Below are 17490 nucleotides of genomic sequence, written 5' to 3'. Positions count from 1 at the left end.
AGATCTGAAAATGGCTGTGCAGCCACCAACGCTACCCATTCAACCTGATGGAGCTTGAAATATGCTGCCAAGAAGAATGGGCAAAACTACCCTAAGACATGTGTGCCAAGCTCGTGGCAAAAAGTTGCATCGACAAATTGAGTAAAGGCTGTGAATACAGTACTTGTATACATGCATGTATTTAATTTTTAATACATTTGCTCACACACACAAAAAATCAATGTCATTATTGGGTGTTGTGTGCATAATTTTGAGAGGGGCGGAGGGGTAATTTATTCCAATTTGTAATGAGGCTGTAACATAACAAAATATGGAGAGAGAAAAAAACAGTGAATGCTTTCCATATGCACTGTATATTTTTGTAATATGCCCTTTTGCACTTATTTACATGACACAATTAATTAGAATATTTTTGGAGACCTGCAAGCTATGTCTCATGGGCCTCCGTGGGTCCTGGGATCACAGGTTAATGACCAGAGATGGGAAAAGTACTGAGTGACATTCTCTACATGAGTAAAAGTACTCCGTCAAATAATTACTCAAGTAAAAGTACATACTTGACGAGTAGAAGTAAAAAGTATTTTTGCCGTATGTTTCTTCCATCAATTTGAAAGATATTAGCTAATGCAGCAAAAATAGGTATACATCGTCGGCCAATTGACTCTGACTTGCTATCAAGTTCAAATTATCCTCTTAGCGGTGGCGCGCATTGCCCTCATATTTACGGGTTGTTCTAATCTAGCCAATTGCACATCATGTGATCACGTGTCATAGCTAGCCACAAGCTGGGATGTACGGGACTGTGTGAATCGCTTCATATGATTGGCCGAGCCAGGAGACATTGACGGCTGCTTTTTTTCTTCCAGCCAGGTCTAATATTTTAATCGTTTTCAACTTTTCGTTCATTTAACTCATTCACTGCTATAAATTCATAAAAAAAAAAAGATTATTAAAAAACAGGGGCAACAGGCGATTAACATTTTTAATTGTAATTAATCGCATGACTTCACTAGTTAACTCACGATTAATCACAAATTTTATATCTGTTCTAAATGTACAATAAAAAATTGGAGGTTTTCATACTCTTAACAAAAGTGGAAAAAAATGTTAAACTAATACAAATAGTTGAAATTAAGTTTTGACGTTTTTAGCTGTCAATGGCAGTGAAAAAAAAAAATAAAAAACAGGGGCAACAGGCGATTAACATTTTTAATTGTAATTAATCGCATGACTTCACTAGTTAACTCACGATTAATCACAAATTTTATATGTTATAAATGTACAATAAAAAAATTCTAGGTTTTCATACTCTTGTTAACAAAAGTGGGGAAAAAATGTTAAACTAATAGAAATAGTTCAATTAAATTTTTGACGTCTATAGCCGTCAATGGCAATGAATGAGTTAAGAACAAAAGTAACAACCTTGTTTTGAAAATGTATCAAGTAAAAAGTACACGTCACATCATGTTAAAATGTAAGGGCAAAAGTAAAAAGTAGTCTAAAAAATGCTCAGGAAAGTACAAAGTACTGGAAAAAAAACTACTCAAGTAACAAAGTATTCGTACTTTACTTCCCATCTCTCTTAATGACCACCGCAATAAAGACTCTTTGATCTTGAGTGTAGACTTGACCTGGGAGCATCACAAAGCCTCAGTTCAAGCCGCCATTCAACCGCTATAAGTTCAGTTCAACCACTGACAGTCAGTAGAGGCACTTGTGGTTCATGAGGTTCCTCCTGTAGCCGAAGCACTTGCCGCAACGGTCGCATATGAACTTCTTGTGGCCCGTGTGAACCTGCTGGTGGGCCTTGAGGCTGTTGCTCTGGTTGAACCTGTGGCCGCACACGTCGCAGACGTACGGCTTCTCGCCCGTGTGGATGCGGTGGTGGCGGGTCAGGTTGCCCATGTTGTTGAAGCGCTTGTCGCATGTTTTGCAGGCGAACGGCTTCTCGCCCGTGTGCAACGCCTGGCAAGCAAAGGAAAAAATGCTCAGATTTAGACTTGTATCCACACTATATCGCATATTTTATTTTTAAATTTTTTTTTTTAAAGAGGTTTTATTGGCAAGTCTGAAATACAAATTCTGGAGTTGCGCAGATCATGCTGGAATAAAGTTTATAGAAGGAAATAATGTCTTACGGCAACTCTAATCAATTTGAGATTTTGTGTGTGAGTGATAAATAGCTTGAAGCAAGTACGTCTTTCTTTTTGGACAATTATGGGTGTGTCTGTAACGCATCCCCTAGGGTCAACGAGGGCTCACTGTATCCTGCACTAGAAGAGGACTAGTGGTAGATCTACTAGACTTTTTTTTTTCTTTCCTCATCATGATACATACACACAACATACCTAAACACAAGTCATTGTAGTTTTTGGTACTTGTAGTTCCTGTGCATTATTAAACCATATGCCCAGAATTGAAACTCGCCAAGCCCCCCTAACCACAAAAATATTAAATACAAATTGAAACACAGCCTGCCTAAAATGTAAAACTGGAGATTTTTTTTTTTTTTAATGACCACCTCTATCAAATCTAAAGCTACTTTATCAGGACTGATTTAGGATCTAAAACATTTAAGGCCTTTGATACTATTTTTATCCACTGTAAGACTTTTTAGTACAGTTTCTACAAAGAGGAAAAAAAAAAGTGTACCATGTGCGTCTTGAGGCTGCTGTGCTGCGTGAAGGTGCGAAAGCAGATGACGCAGGAAAAGGACTTGACTCCGGTGTGTAACTTGACGTGGATCTTCATGTAATGCGCTGATTTGAAAGTCTTCCCGCAGATGGCGCAGCTGTGCTCGCCGCTCACCATGTGGTGGAGCTGCTGGTGCGTGCGCAACTCTGTCGTCGAATTCAGTCGAAGGCCGCACAGCTTGCAGAGGCACGGAAAGGTGTTGGCGTGCGTTTTCATGTGCTCGCTCATCGCCGTGGCGCAGTCCGCCGTGGCGCCGCAAACCACGCACAAGAGCGAGGAGGCGTCGGTGTGCACCTCCAGGCTGCTTTTCTGGATGAAGGTCTTCTCGCAGCTTGGGCAGCTGAATGGCCGCACCCCCGTGTGGATCTTCTGGTGGCTTTTGAGCGTGTCGATCTGGTTAAAGCTTTTCCCGCACGTGTCGCAGTTGTAGGGTTTCTCGCCCGTGTGGATGCGCATGTGGCGCCGCAGGTTGCCGAGGGCATTGAAGGTCTTCTCGCAAACGTGGCAGCGGTGGACGCGCTCGCGGACATGCAAGCGCTGGTGCATCTTCAGGCCGTACGATTGGTAGAAGCTCTTGTCGCACTGCGTGCACTTAAAGGGTCGCTCGTCATTGTGCATTCGTTGGTGGTCCAGCAGGATGTGCTTGAGCATGAAACCTTTACCGCACACGTCGCACGTGTGAGCACGCTGGCCTGGAAGACACAGACAGCAAAATGGCAAATACATAGAGGCTGTGTTTGCAACTGGTGACTCATTCCCTGATCACTTAGTAGGGATATAAGTCATTTTTAGACAAGAAAGCTCATTTGCACATTAGGCACCTTTTTTTTAACTTTTATAACAAACATAGAACTAGATGTACAACATATACAGTAACTCATTTTAATGACAAAACAGGCTTAAATTATTTTTTAATTGGATAGATTGATATTTAGCCAATTATTTTAGTAAGTACAATATTATTTTATGTAATGCAAATCCCCCCCCCCCCAATATTTTAGTATTCACAATAAATAAATTATTTGATTGTTCAATGGCATAGATAAAAAATAAATACATTGAAACTAGTTTATTTCAATACCGGTACCTAATCATTTCATTATTTATGTTACAGACAGGAAAGCTTAATTGCAATAATCGGTAAGGCAATATTTTAAAATGTTTAAAATAGTTAATTTTGAATATAGGCGAGTACCGATACCAGATATCGGTATTGGGCCAATACCAGGCCTTATTTTAAGGTATTAGTATTCTCTACCAGTATCAGCTGCACTCTTGTGGCCATTTTATGATAAAAAAAAAATACAAATTAGAAGAATAGAAATTTGCAAATAATTTTATTCAATTTTAAGGGAAAATATAAGTCTTGAAAATGATCTGCCATTGAGTTGTTTTGGCAATTTTATGTGTCAAAACAAAGTACAGGTGTTTTCCGTACTTGATATCAGTATTGGTGACAAATCAAAAGAATTGCGTACCGGTACTCGTGCTGATGTTGAATGAAGAAAAAAAAAAAAAGTGGTATCGAACATTTCTAGTTTTAATTAAATACTAATTCTCTTAATATTATGTTTAATTTGATTATAAATAATTCATCAGCAATTTCAAAAAAAATTGGAATTTTAAAAGCACGGTACAGTATATCCATTCATTCATTTTCGTGACCGCTTATTTCTCACAAGGGCCGCGGGTCCCAGACGTCTGGCTTCGGGCAGTAGGCGGGGTAAAACCCTAAACTGGTTGCCAGCCAAACGCAGAGACGAACAACCATCCACGCTCACAAGCACACCCAGGGACAATTTAGAGTGCCTAATTAACCTGCCATACATGTCTTTGGAATGTGGGAGGAAACCGGAGTACCCGGAGAAGAGCCATGCAGGCACAGGGAGAACATGCAAACTCCAAAACCCAGACTCGATCTTACGTCCTCAGCACCGGGAAGCGGACCTGCTAACCGGTCAGCCACCATGCCGCCGGTACAGCATATCAAATTGTTAATTTGACCATTTAAAAAAATATATTTACAACATAACATTGAATGACAATAAATTTATACAAATAAAATAATGAATGTTACAAATATTACAGGATTGTTGGTCATGTAAATGTTTGGTGGCCGCCATGTGTATATACAGTGGTGCCTTGAGATACGAATTTTTTTAGATACGAGCTGTCGATTGGGGGACTTTTTGCTTTGACGCGTCAACTTGACATCTGGGCGCTGTATGGTGTCAAGTGACTCAACTGACTTCACAAAGAGCAGCAATTTGGCAGATAGAATTTGTAAATATCCTTCAAAAGAGGCTTCAAGCTGTTTATTGAGAGCTGGCGGTTCCTGTCAAACTAAATATCAAAACAAAGAGAATTATATGTGTTTAAAAAAAAAAAAAAAGCAACCGCACATAACCTCTACAACCTAAATGCTAAAATTTTTATTGTCTTAAGATTCCCCAAGTCAAGCATAAAACATGCTTTTGATTTCACTTATGGCCTTCCTTTGATCATTTTTTAGATTTCTTTTTACAGCAATTTCATCTAATGTAAGATTTATTTTTTAACTACGGTTTCAGAGCAGCTTGATCACACGTAGGACTTCAGCAAGATGCATGTGATGCAGGTGAGCACTGACCAGTGTGCTGCCGCATGTGCACGTTGAGGCTGCGCTGGAGGGGGAAGATGCGTCCGCAGAGTGAACATGAGAAGTTCTTCTTGCGGTGTTGTGCTGCCTGATGGGCTCTGGCCTGCCGCTTGCTGAATTTCTTGCTGCACTGTTTCCCGGCTTGGACGTCATGTTTGGTACGGTCCACGTCGCAGGCGTCACTTGCATCTTCCCACTCCTGCTTGTGAAAGAAGGGTCACAATGTAGTTTACTGGTCCTTTATGTTTTTGTTTTTTTTGATGAATTACGCAAGTATTTTATGTTGATTATTTTAACTCATGTTGTAAATGTTACCGTATGCACATGCAATTTTAAAGGACCTTAAAATGTTCATTTGTGTTCCCAAAACAAGACAAGGCACATCATATAAAATAAAAATGTCAAGTATGTTTTTTCTTAAAACAATAAAAAATACAATTATTAAGTCATAATCAGGGATGTGATTTGACCAAAGTGAAATTATCTGAAAATTTAGCCGGGGGTCTGGGGGCCGCTGGCACCCAGCTAGGTCCAGGGCAGTGCCCTGGTGGGGGGACAAGGGGCCCGGAGCTCATGGGTTTTCCGTGTTTTTAAGTACTTTCAATGCACTCACATGACAAAGAAATAGACAAAACAACAGCATAAATTTTCAATGTATATTGAACTATCCCATATAAAATGGCAGTTTTAGTCAACTCAAAATCAGTCACATTCAAAAACATTGGACTGCCTTTGCTTTTAAAAACTATCACTGAGAATATCATCATATCTAACTAATGTGATTACTAAGTTAACACATAAATAATGTTGAAGAGTTCAAATTTCATGAACAAATAATTATATCATGACCAAATGAAAAGTAACTCATATTAGAGCATACCACAAATGTCTTTGTTATAGCAGAAGACGTTATCTGTCGGAGTCATGTGCATACACAATGAACTACTAAAAAAAATAAAAAATAAATAAAAAATCGATTTTTTTTTTGGGGGGGGGGGGATAAAATAAGCGGAATTCCGCGAATTAGCGGAAAAATCACATCCCTGCATAATAATGTTTAAAGTGATTTGTTTAAATTTATTGTTGAATGACATTCATATTCAGAAATATCATGGCTTTAAGTTGAAACAAATATATTAACTGCAGGGCATTCTCAGCTTTTTGTCCCCTATGAAATTAATAACCCGGTTCTAAATGGATCTCTTAACAGCTGTCGGATATATAGATTTTTGTTTTAAGGCTGATGCCTGCATGTGACAAAATTCCGAATTTCAGCACCTAATAATCTACTTCAACAATTTAAGAGTTATATTATTGTTTATTTATTTGTCCAAAATATATTGCAGGAGCTCCAACAGCTACATTTGATCTGGTGTGTTGTTATTATAACACAGTAAATGCCTGAGGAGTGTTATAAAATTATTGTTTTCATTTGACTGATAAGTGAACAACATACTCCAGTATAAAAAAATCTCAACAGTGATTATGGAGTGAATGATTCCAAACACAGCCACGGTGTGCAAAACCGCACTGGACACGGGTACTTATACTTGTTACTTGTTGAAAGGCTACACAGGTTAATTATGCACCTTCTGCCATCTAGCGCAAGAGCATTTAATGCTCGTCATGATACATTACATAGATGAAAAAATATACATAATTTGTAGTAAACAAATATTTTTCAGATCAACAAAGTTCCATCGGAGAGTTTGCCGCAGCACAGCAGTTGAGAATTGCTTAGAAACTGATGTGACATATATGAGTAAAATAAATGACATAATTGATGTGACACTTTTATGCGTCCTAACCGGAAATTCTGGTTCATCGTGATCATTGGGGTCCGTGTTGCCTCCTTCCTGAGCGGACCCACACAACATCTGGTCAACAAAGGTGTCCTGCGTCAGCACTGGATGCACGTTGTCCTGTTAAACACACATAACAATAATAATGTTGACTTGTGATCCACACGGTCAGAGAAAAATTCATTTTGACAATACTGTGTTTACAGTCACCCCTTTTGTTATAGTGGTAAGCATTACTGCAAAACTACTGTGTGATGTCGGGACAGTAATCAAGTGCAGAAAACACGAGACAAAGTCAACATAACTGAGGTGGTTTGGAGTACCTTGGATGTCAGGTAAACGATGGACGACTCCTTTACGTCGCCAGACACAGCTGCGATCACAAAATAATATCAATAAGTCAGTAGCTATTTCGAACAGCACCTTTTACACTATCTTACAGTCAACCGGAAGAAACCAATGTCAATCAACACGTCACCATATTGATGTGACTGACGAAAATGTATACACGATGATGAAGAACTGGAGGTCACCTGAGCTATGCGCGTCACCTTCCAAAGTCCCGACTTCACTGTCCTCTTCCTGCTTATTTACTTCCTCTTTTTCTACCACAGTGTGAGCATTTGTTAACACCATGTTCAGCGCAGTTTCAGTCACTTCCAACCTCTTTTTTAGGTCCTCCAGCTGCGCCTCCCCTTGCGTCACCTGCATAGACCAAAATCTTGTTCAAGGTCATTCAAATTATTCATCTTCATGACATGTTACACTAAATGGCATCCGTTGGGGAATTTGAAAACGAGAGAGAAGCTATCAAGTAAACTGCGGTCTAATTCACACTGTTTTTAATCCATATACTGTCCATCTCCATTCTCCAGTACCCATCCAACACCTCCTCTCACCCAAAACCACCCTAAAAACATTAGTGAAGTTAAAAATTACATTTTGTATTCATATGCTTTTCATTACGCATGTTTATATAATCAGAGCAGACTGCCATTACACTTTAAGACATGCAAACCTCCCGGGTGCTAAAAACTGCATTTTATGAAAAAAACCTTCCTATTTACTCTGATTTAACCTTTTGTAAATTCCACTTCAGGGGAAAATATGTAATAACATTATCTGTAATCTTGCTCATCCCGTATAGTAGTAACATACATGAATGTGATATTATTGCATAAATGGCATCACAAGTCACATACTTGCAAGTGCAGCAGAGATGAACATTCTTGGAAAAGTTGACAGATGTTGTCGGCTGCCTCTTGAGCCAGCAATGTCATGAAGGTGTTGGCATGATGGACCACCTGATGGAAGACAACAGGTATAGTATATTAGATACATATTGGGCCAAAAGCAGGAATAAGTTTCAGCAAAAGTAGGTATAAGTTTCAGTTGATTGATTACATTTGCCGGCTCTGATATCTTTCCTCCATACCTAACTTTTCTGGCTTCCTTTCTTTGTTCACCCTCAGGACCCTTTGAAGACCACTGATCTAATTTAACAATTTCGAGGTCAATTTGAAGACCATTTTTGTTTGGATTGGTCAACAGTCATTGGTGACTGTAATAGACATTTACAAAATTTCGTGTAGTAAGGAAGTAACTTTTCTATAATTAGCCAATAACTTGGCTGACGTACCTGTAGACGTACAAAAACTAGATTAATCTGTGTTTGTGCCAATACAAAATGGCGACCGAACATGTTTCTTCAGAAGGCGGGGGTAATGTTTAAACAAATAAATTAATACATTTTATCTGCATTCAGCTTTGAAACTCGCTCTAATGCGCCCATTCGTATTTTAAACACGGATGCTACCATAGCTAGCGACTCGAGCTAGCTAATCTGTTTCTATGATCACTCAAGAAAGGCGGGGATGTCCACAATAACAAATTTAGTACATCAATAATAATATATATATTTTAAAAGTAATGACGTATACTTTATCTGTCAATGAAACTGGAGTGTTGTGGTCATCGCCAGGCGACATTTCTTCGGTCGTGTAGCAGCCAACGACAACTTTGCAGATTTCGACCACAACTCTGTTCGCCATTTGCTCCAAAATGGATGTCGCTTGCGCCTCAAAGTCTCCCATTTGACGTCTTGAAGCGGACTAAAGAGGTCCACGTGTTGGAAGAACAATTTAACAGAAATACAGCACACTGCAATTTTAACGATTATGCACGAGGTGGTCACTGGCCAACTCATACCAGGAAGTGACGTTCACTTCACCGGTTGTTTCAAACGAGCATTTTAAAAATCTATTTGGAGCGTTTTATGAATTGACTGACTGTCTCAAATTAAGTAATCGAATAGGACAGATCAATTCCGTGTTATTTAATTATCTTGAAATGAATTCGTGGGGAGTTTATTGTGTTTTGTGTAACTTCTGATTTACAGCTCGCCATTCATAACAATGTTACGTTATTTACGAAAAGCCTCTCAAAATAAGAACAAATTATTTGATTTGAAACCCTACTCAAAGTGGACGCCACTAGCAACGCCTACTTGTCCATGGTGTGTCAGTGCCCATATGCATTATGGAAAGCAACTGACTCGCAACTCAAAGTTCAAATACTCAAATAGAAACAATATTTGTTTATGTATTTGCGTATACTATCTTTTAAATTCACGCATGTGTGCAATACGTTCAGATCTGTCCGTATGATATTTTTTCCCGTGTTTAAGACAAAACTGTCCCTTCACATAGTGAGCCCGTGAATGATTCTCGTGCTCGCGCCGCGAATAATTTTACGTTTTGAAATAATACAAAAAAAAAACAACAACATAAAAGTGCTAATCTTTTGAACGGCCGTTTTAATTGAACGGCTCGCTTTAAAGAGCCATAACTCCATCACTTAATTAGACTGTCGCTTGTATTGTTTCAATGAGCAGCGCGTCGTTACTGATATATTTTTTTACGTTGAAACTTGTGATGGACAGTCAACATTCGTGACTTACAATTTTGCATGCTGGCAGCATATTTTTCATAAGCGCTAATAACGGAACTCGCTTGCGTATTATTGACCAAATTCATTGATGCGTGTAGTTGGCCTCCACTGCGTTGATGGCGGTAGAGTGCTACGGTCATTTTGCTAACAAGTAGGAAACAGGAAGTAGCTAGTAGTAGTAGCTGCATGATGTATTTTTGTCAAAATGTTGGTCAAACAGCTCCCCGGTTTTGGACCACAGCAATATACCAACAGCCGATTGTTATTACAAATGATAAATTATTTTTGTCGGGTTTTAAAAACTATTCTCACACGGCATAAGGAGTTCAGTTTATTGCCGCTTTCTATTGGGTCGACGTGAACCACGTGAACAAAACATACGCAAAAACACGAACATCTGAACACGTTCATAATGTTCAAAACGTTCTATGTTCAAATTAAAAACAACGCAGTTGACGCATTATCATTTCAAATGGTGTATAGTTGTTTGGCATGTCGGTTATGTGACATTATAATTAGTCTACGTGTGCAACCGTAACTTTAACTTGTAGTCTCTGGAATTAATTCGTTGCTCCTGACCCTTTGTAGGTATCGCTTCTCGGCCTTTTGGCTAAGATCAAGTGTAGTATCTGTTCTTATCAGTTTAATATCTGATACGTCCCCTACCCGGGGACCATATATTAAATTGATTTTTGGAACTGGGAGATGGAATAGGGGCTTGCTCCGTCCACTCCACGCATCGACCTGGTATTGCAGTACTTCCAGGAACGGTGCACCCCCTATGATTGTAAAATATAATTTTTCTGATATTAGCTCAAACATTGGATATTCATAGATTTCTTTGCCAATACTTTTAGATTGTTGTTCATTATGGTGTGTGATGATCTGTGAAGGCGGTTGTTTAACGTCTGCCATAACAACAGGAGGGAGCATAAACGTTATATATGACGTTATTTTTTTAAATGTAATTATTATGGGATTAATACTTTTCTCGCGAATATTTACCTTGAATTTCCCCCAGATATGTTTATTTAATATTTACAATTCATGGCCTTATATTAATAATAATACATACATAATGATATGAGTACAATAAAAAGTCATTGTTGTTGAAGAGTGTAGTGTTTGCTACATACCACTAGATGTCAGCAGCGGTAATTTATTGATATGTTGTTACTGACAAGGACAAAGCAAGCGAGGGTGTGTGTAAAGGCGTGGGGATAGGACTGTGAGTAAGGAGCAATGCATTATGGGAAGGTTTTCGCAGATTCTTAAACCCTAATTTGACAATTGTTTAGTTAATGTTAATAACTGGTTAATAACGAGTGTACGAGTGCTTCCGCATCCAGCGTTGTGTGTGTGTGTGTTCGAATTTTCACGTGTGTACAAAAAGAGAACATGACTGAAGATGGTGTGTGTGCTAAAGACCTCAGCGTTGGTGATCTGTACAACTCATACTTACCTGGCAGGGGAGATACCATGATCAAGAAGGTGGTTCACCCAGGGTGAGGCTCAGCCATTGCACTCCGGCTGTGCTGACCTCTGCGAATTCCCCAAATGTGGGAATCTCGACTGCACAATTTCTGGTAGTGGGGGACTGCGTCCGCGCTCTCCCCTGATTATATGTAAATAACAAAATGATAGATAAATGAGAATAACATCAGCGTGAGATCGCTCCACTTAGATATGCCCAGACCGGAATGTAACGACTAATGCAGTTGTAGTTGGTCGAGCCCTACTGTCATTTTGCCAACAATTAAGAAACAGGAAGAAGTCAATAGTAGCCGCATAGTGTCTTTTTGTCAAAATGTTGGTCAAACGGGCTGCTCTGTTTCAGCCACAGCATTATACCAACCGATTGTTATTGCAAATTACTAATTATTTTCGTAAGTTAAAAAAAAAACTATTCTCATACGGCAGAAGGAGTTCAGTTTATTAATTGGTTAATGGTTTATTGCTGAATTCTATTGGGTCGACAAAGCACGTGACACAATCACACGAACATCTGAAAACGTTCACATTAATGTTCAACACGTTTGATGCGCAGGTTGAAAACAACGCAGTTGACGCATTATCATTCTAAACTGTGTGTAGTTGTTTGGCGTGTCGGGTGATGTGTGCAACCGCAACTTAAAGTTGTAGTCCCTGGAATTAAGTTCTTGCCCCTAACCCTTTGTGGGTATCGCCTCTCAGCCTTTTGGCAAAGACTGCAATCGCCTCTGTTGAGCGACAATTCTATGCCTTTGTGGCTGTGAATCGAACTCAATTGTAGGGGTATTGTATTGTTGAATCTTTCTGTTATAGAAGAACGACAAAGGTAAATTTGCTGGAATTTCATTTGTGAAAATTGGGAATCAGTGGTTGTCTCCGACATGTCGGCATATCCGGCATGCGGAGGCACCACAGTGTCCGATTTATGTTTCGGGAAAGGGATGGTGGCGAGCCTCTGTGGATGTCCAGGCTGGACTTTTCCAGAAAGCTTGTCCAACAAACCCTGCAATTCAAAGCTGAAGATCTGAATTGTATAATAACGTTGCCCTTCAGTAAAGGATTCGATCTCAGTTTCACCTCTGCTGCGAACCTTCGCGAATTTTGGACTCGGTTTGAAAATGTGAAAGCCCAGTTCTCTGTGTTCAATGTTGAAAGACTGACTGACAATGCTGCTAAAACAGTTATTGTCAGAATGTTTAATGAGACAGTGAATGCAGAAGACATTTGTTTTTGGCTGGGTAGATATTGCACGGTAAAAGGCCAGGCTGTGAAGGTGAGGGATGAGGACGGCATCTGGAACTGTGCCTGGCGGGTACCCATTCAACAATGGCAGGACCCCCAGGGCTTCCAGGGCCTGAAACATCTCCCATCAATGATAGTCTTGGGTGAAAACCGGGGCTACATACATTACCAGGGTCAGCCCAAGCTCTGCCGCAAGTGTGGTGAGCATGGACACCTGGCGGAAGCGTGTGAGAAAACCATTTGTAGAAAATGTCGAGTAATTGGGCATACTTTTGAAGAATGTACCAATGGCAGAAAGTGCAATCTCTGTGGGGAAACTAACCACCTCTACAGAAATTGTCCAAAATCATTTGCCAACAAACTGAAGGCTGGAAAAGAAATGGCACAAGGAAATGAAAAGGAAGGTGACAAACAAATTGAATGTCCTGAAGGAAATTCAAATTTCCCTCCAAATCCTGTCATTGGTGGAGAGGGGACAGGTGAGGAGGGGCAAGGGGAGGAGAGCAGGCCGGCCCCACCAATCGGGAGCTCAGAGGAAAGTGAAAGGCTGCAAGAAATACCAGCAAGTGAGTCAAGTGAAGTCAGTCCAAATGAGACTGACAGCGAAGACACCCAGATCACTTGTGCTCAAAATAACAAAAGGCTTGCCTCTCAACGGTCCTCTGAGTCTCCCCTGTCTGCAGAGAAGAGGGGAAGGCCCGGGAGCTCAGATAGCGAGGTGGGGGAGTTCAGGGTCTTCCCCTCGAGCTCACCAAATGAACTCTCCTTTTTAAACATAGTACTGCAATCAACGCCAAAAAGCAAAAACACTATGAATTTAAGGTTGCGTGAGCGATCACCACCTCGAGTGCCTCTGAGAGATGACCAGTGTTTTAGCTCTGCCCCTTTTGCTGAGGTAAAGGAAGAAATAAGCTCTCGAGAAATACCTTAGCTACTGCCTTGTTTTAAAAAAAAATTATGTTCTCTTAAAATTTTGTAACCTTATCTGTGTTTTTTAAATTTTAAATCATACCTATGACCCTCACCTTCTCAACTATTAACGTTAGAAGCGTGAAGTCAAAGATTAGAGCTCAGAGCGTTTTAACATTTTTAAAAACTTTTAAATCTGATCTGTTTTTAATCCAAGAATGTGGCATACCCTTTTTAAGAAATTATAAACAGTGGGAGGAAATGTGGCCACACCCATCATTATGGAGTGGCTCAAACGAAAATAGAAATGATGGAGTGGCTATTTTAATAAATAATCCTCAGATTGTTTTTAAGGGGAGCACAGTGGTGAGAGACGGACGAGCACTTTTAGCACACTTGACTTTTACAGAACAGGATTTTAGCATTTTAAATATTTATGGTTCTAATGAAAAGCATGACAGGTATGATATTTTAGAGAATTTGAAGTCCCACATGCTCGGTCATAACCCACTAATTATGGGAGGCGATTTTAATTGTATTTTAAATAGGAAGGACAGGAAGGGAGCCGGGGAGGATTTTAAAATTGACAAAACATCGGTTTTATTGCAAGACATGTGCCGCGTATTCAAATTAGACGACTGCTTTAAAACCATGCATCCAAGAGAGGAGGGCTTCACCTGGTTTAGTGGTGACGGCACCAGAGCCTCTCGCATAGATTACATATTTACACGGGGTTGGACACAGACTGATGCTAGATTAACTCCTGTCTTTTTCTCAGATCACCTAATGCTGTCTTGCACCCTTTCACTTTCTTCTGGAGTGACTATTGGAAGAGGTCTGTGGAAGTTGAACTGCTCCCTGCTTGAGGACGAGGCCTTGGTCTCTCAGTACAGGGAGCGGTACAAGGACTGGCAGACCCTTCAAGACCTTTACAAATCACGGGCACAGTGGTGGGAAATGATGAAGGTAAGGACTCAGACTTTTTTTAAAAAAGCAGGAAGAGAGAAGAAAATCAAGGAAATGAAATGTATGCTGGGAATGCAAAAGAGACTGCAAAGGTATTTTAATCTAACACAAAAGGGGATAAATTTTAATGATGAAATTAAAGAGATCAAAAAAGAAATGAGAGCTATGGCACATATCCAAAGCAAAGGGTTTTTATTAAGGAGCAGAGAAAAGGAAATCGAAGAAGGTGAAAAATGCACCAGGTACTTCTTTAAAAAAATTATGAGCAAGGGTGGGGGCATTTTTAAACTAAAAAAAGAAAACGGGACTATCACAGAAAAAAACAATGAAATAATTGAAACAGTAGAAACATACTATCAAAAACTGTATGAGCGTAAAGATACCCAAGAGGAGATAATGGTAGAGGTTTTAAACTTCATTGAAAAAACAGTGACTGATAATGGGCTTTTAACACAGGATTTTACACCTGCAGAACTACATACATGTGCAAAACAATTGAAGAAGGCAAAATCTCCGGGCGAAGACGGCCTCTGCTCGGAATTTTACCTGACTTTTTGGGACATTTTAGCACCAGATTTACTCACTGTTTTTAATGAACTGGACAAAACACACCGACTACCAGACAGTTTTAGAGTAGGGATAGTCACGTTACTGCATAAGAAGGGAGACAAAACTGACCTGAACAACTGGCGTCCAATTACGCTTTTAAATGTTGATTGTAAACTTTTTAGCAAACTTTTAGCAATGCGTACGTCTGTGTTTTTAGAAGATTTGATCAACCCGGACCAAACCTGTGCCATCGCGGGGAGGAAGATCACGGACAGCCTCATTCTGATTCGTGACACCATCTGTTATGCGAGAGACAGAAATATGCGGCTAGTAGTCCTAAATTTAGACTTTGAGAAGGCTTTTGATCGGATCTCGCACCAGTACCTTTTTAGGCTACTGCAAAAATGGGGTTTCCCGGGAAGGTATCTAGAGTGGGTGGGCTTGCTGTATCGAGATATTACCAGCAAATTTGTGGTCAACGGGAACTTGACAAAAGCAGTACAGATTAACTGCGGCGTCCGTCAGGGCTGTCCCTTATCTGCCCTCCTCTATGTTCTATGCATAGAACCGTTGGCACAGATTTTGAGAAGGGACAAAATGATCGAGGGGGTGAGTATTCCAGGGGGCGGGGGGCTAACAACAAAGTGTGTTTTATATATGGACGATATTAACATCCTGTGCTCTGACATTTTATCCGTGACAAGGACCCTGGACTTGACTGACTGGTATGGAAGAGCGTCTGGCTCTAAACTTAACAGAGACAAAACCCAAGCACAGTTTTACGGACCGTGGACCGGGATACAGAAGACAGGACTGCCCCTAACGGAGATACAAACAGACCAGAAAATACTTGGGATTAAATTCAGTAAGGGAGGGGGAGGGGATACAAACTGGGGCGACGTGATAGGGAAAGTGAGAAAAAAACTTGGCTTTTGGGGACGAGAGAGCTGACTTTAGAGGGGAAGATTTTAATAATTAAAGCAGTCATTTTACCTTTGCTTTTATTAATCGGTTCAGTTTTTATCCCAAAAAGAAATGTGCTTTTAAATTTGGACCGTGCTATTTTTTACTTTATCTGGGGTTCTAAATGGGAAAAACTGAGGAGGGACACAATGAAAAAAACAAAAGAGAAAGGTGGGAAAGGCGTGCCGGACCTCCAGCTCTTCTTGGGCAGCAGATATGTGGCCCTCCATCTGCAAAATGCTCTGGGACCATCCAGCAATCCCAAAAGTCAAGCAATGACACGATTCTGGATGGGATCATACCTCCGTAAATTAAAACTAATACCCAGCGATCAAAGACTTCCGGTGTCTTTTAACTTACCACCAGCACATTCCTTTATCCCCAAATTTTTAAGAAATTTTAAATTAGAAAATGAAGATTGTCACGTTTTAAAAAATCACAAGTCTCTCATCTCTATTGTGCAGGAGCGGCAAACAGTGAGTCAAGTGCGCGGGCTTGCATTCGGCAAGCTCACAACAGTTTGGCGCAACGTCAACCATCCTGCCCTCCCAAACAGACTCCGGGACCTGTCGTGGATGGTGGCTCACGAGATTCTCCCAGTCAGGGCCGTTATGCACTCCCGAGGAATGTCAGCGCACTCAACCTGCCCCCGACCTGGTTGTGGCGCCCAGGAGTCGGTGAGGCACCTCCTCTGGGAGTGCAGTGCTGCCGTAGACCTGTGGGCGACAGCCGGCCACCTGAGAAAATTCCCGGACTTGCCAGCAAGGGAGGTCCTAAATGAACAATACGTGCTCTATGGGGTGAGCCAAGTCGAGCGTTCCCGGGAGGAGTTTGCAAAAGACTGGCTCACCCTTGCCGCCATCAAAGACGCCATGTGGACCTCCAGAAACTTGCTGGTAAGGAGGCACAGGCAGACCCCCCCCTTGGCTGTGCTCCTAATGGCTGCAGGGACCATCGAAGCTGCACGCGGCAGGCCAAGGACACAGCCACCAAGAAGCGTCGCCTGTGCCCGCCCGGAGGAGGGAACCGGAGCTACACGATGAAGGTCTCGGCAGCGACGGCCTGGCTCTCCGGGAGAGGCAGGAGGGAAGGAGCTCAAAGAGCGACTCGGCAGGTCCAGGACAAGCGCTGTTTGAGAGGGTGGGATGAAGACCCACTTAGTAATGCAGTGCTACGCTCCTGCACAATAGATATGAATGTGGTTTTTACATTTTTAAATTGTTTTTATTTTTAAATAACATGTTAAGGACAAAATGAATGCTCCATATTGGAGAAATGTGATTTGTG

The 17490-nt window shown here is 40.8% G+C and overlaps 1 protein-coding gene and 2 non-coding genes across 3 annotated transcripts; 2 read left to right on the top strand and 1 right to left on the bottom strand.

Moving 5' to 3' along the window:
• Positions 1-1177: 1177 nt before the first annotated feature.
• Positions 1178-9359, bottom strand: LOC144052034 (uncharacterized). Its single transcript, XM_077565776.1, has 8 exons — positions 9075-9359; positions 8337-8438; positions 7668-7839; positions 7458-7507; positions 7141-7254; positions 5324-5531; positions 2653-3386; positions 1178-1965 (listed from the first exon to the last, which is right to left on the bottom strand). The coding sequence occupies exons 1-8, from the start codon at positions 9225-9227 to the stop codon at positions 1702-1704; spliced, it is 1797 nt and encodes a 598-aa protein (XP_077421902.1). The 5' UTR covers positions 9228-9359; the 3' UTR covers positions 1178-1701.
• A 1314-nt stretch (positions 9360-10673) lies between these two features.
• LOC144052734 (U2 spliceosomal RNA) lies at positions 10674-10864 on the top strand. The gene has a single exon (XR_013294288.1). It is a non-coding gene; the product is annotated as a U2 spliceosomal RNA (small nuclear RNA).
• A 673-nt stretch (positions 10865-11537) lies between these two features.
• LOC144052729 (U1 spliceosomal RNA) lies at positions 11538-11701 on the top strand. The gene has a single exon (XR_013294284.1). It is a non-coding gene; the product is annotated as a U1 spliceosomal RNA (small nuclear RNA).
• The last annotated feature ends 5789 nt before the right edge of the window (positions 11702-17490 follow it).

This window comes from Vanacampus margaritifer, chromosome 5, assembly GCF_051991255.1.
Source record: "Vanacampus margaritifer isolate UIUO_Vmar chromosome 5, RoL_Vmar_1.0, whole genome shotgun sequence".
NCBI classification, from domain to species: domain Eukaryota; kingdom Metazoa; phylum Chordata; class Actinopteri; order Syngnathiformes; family Syngnathidae; genus Vanacampus; species Vanacampus margaritifer.
The sequence above is the reverse complement of the archived record's forward strand: the minus strand, read 5'-3'. Positions and strand labels throughout refer to the sequence as shown.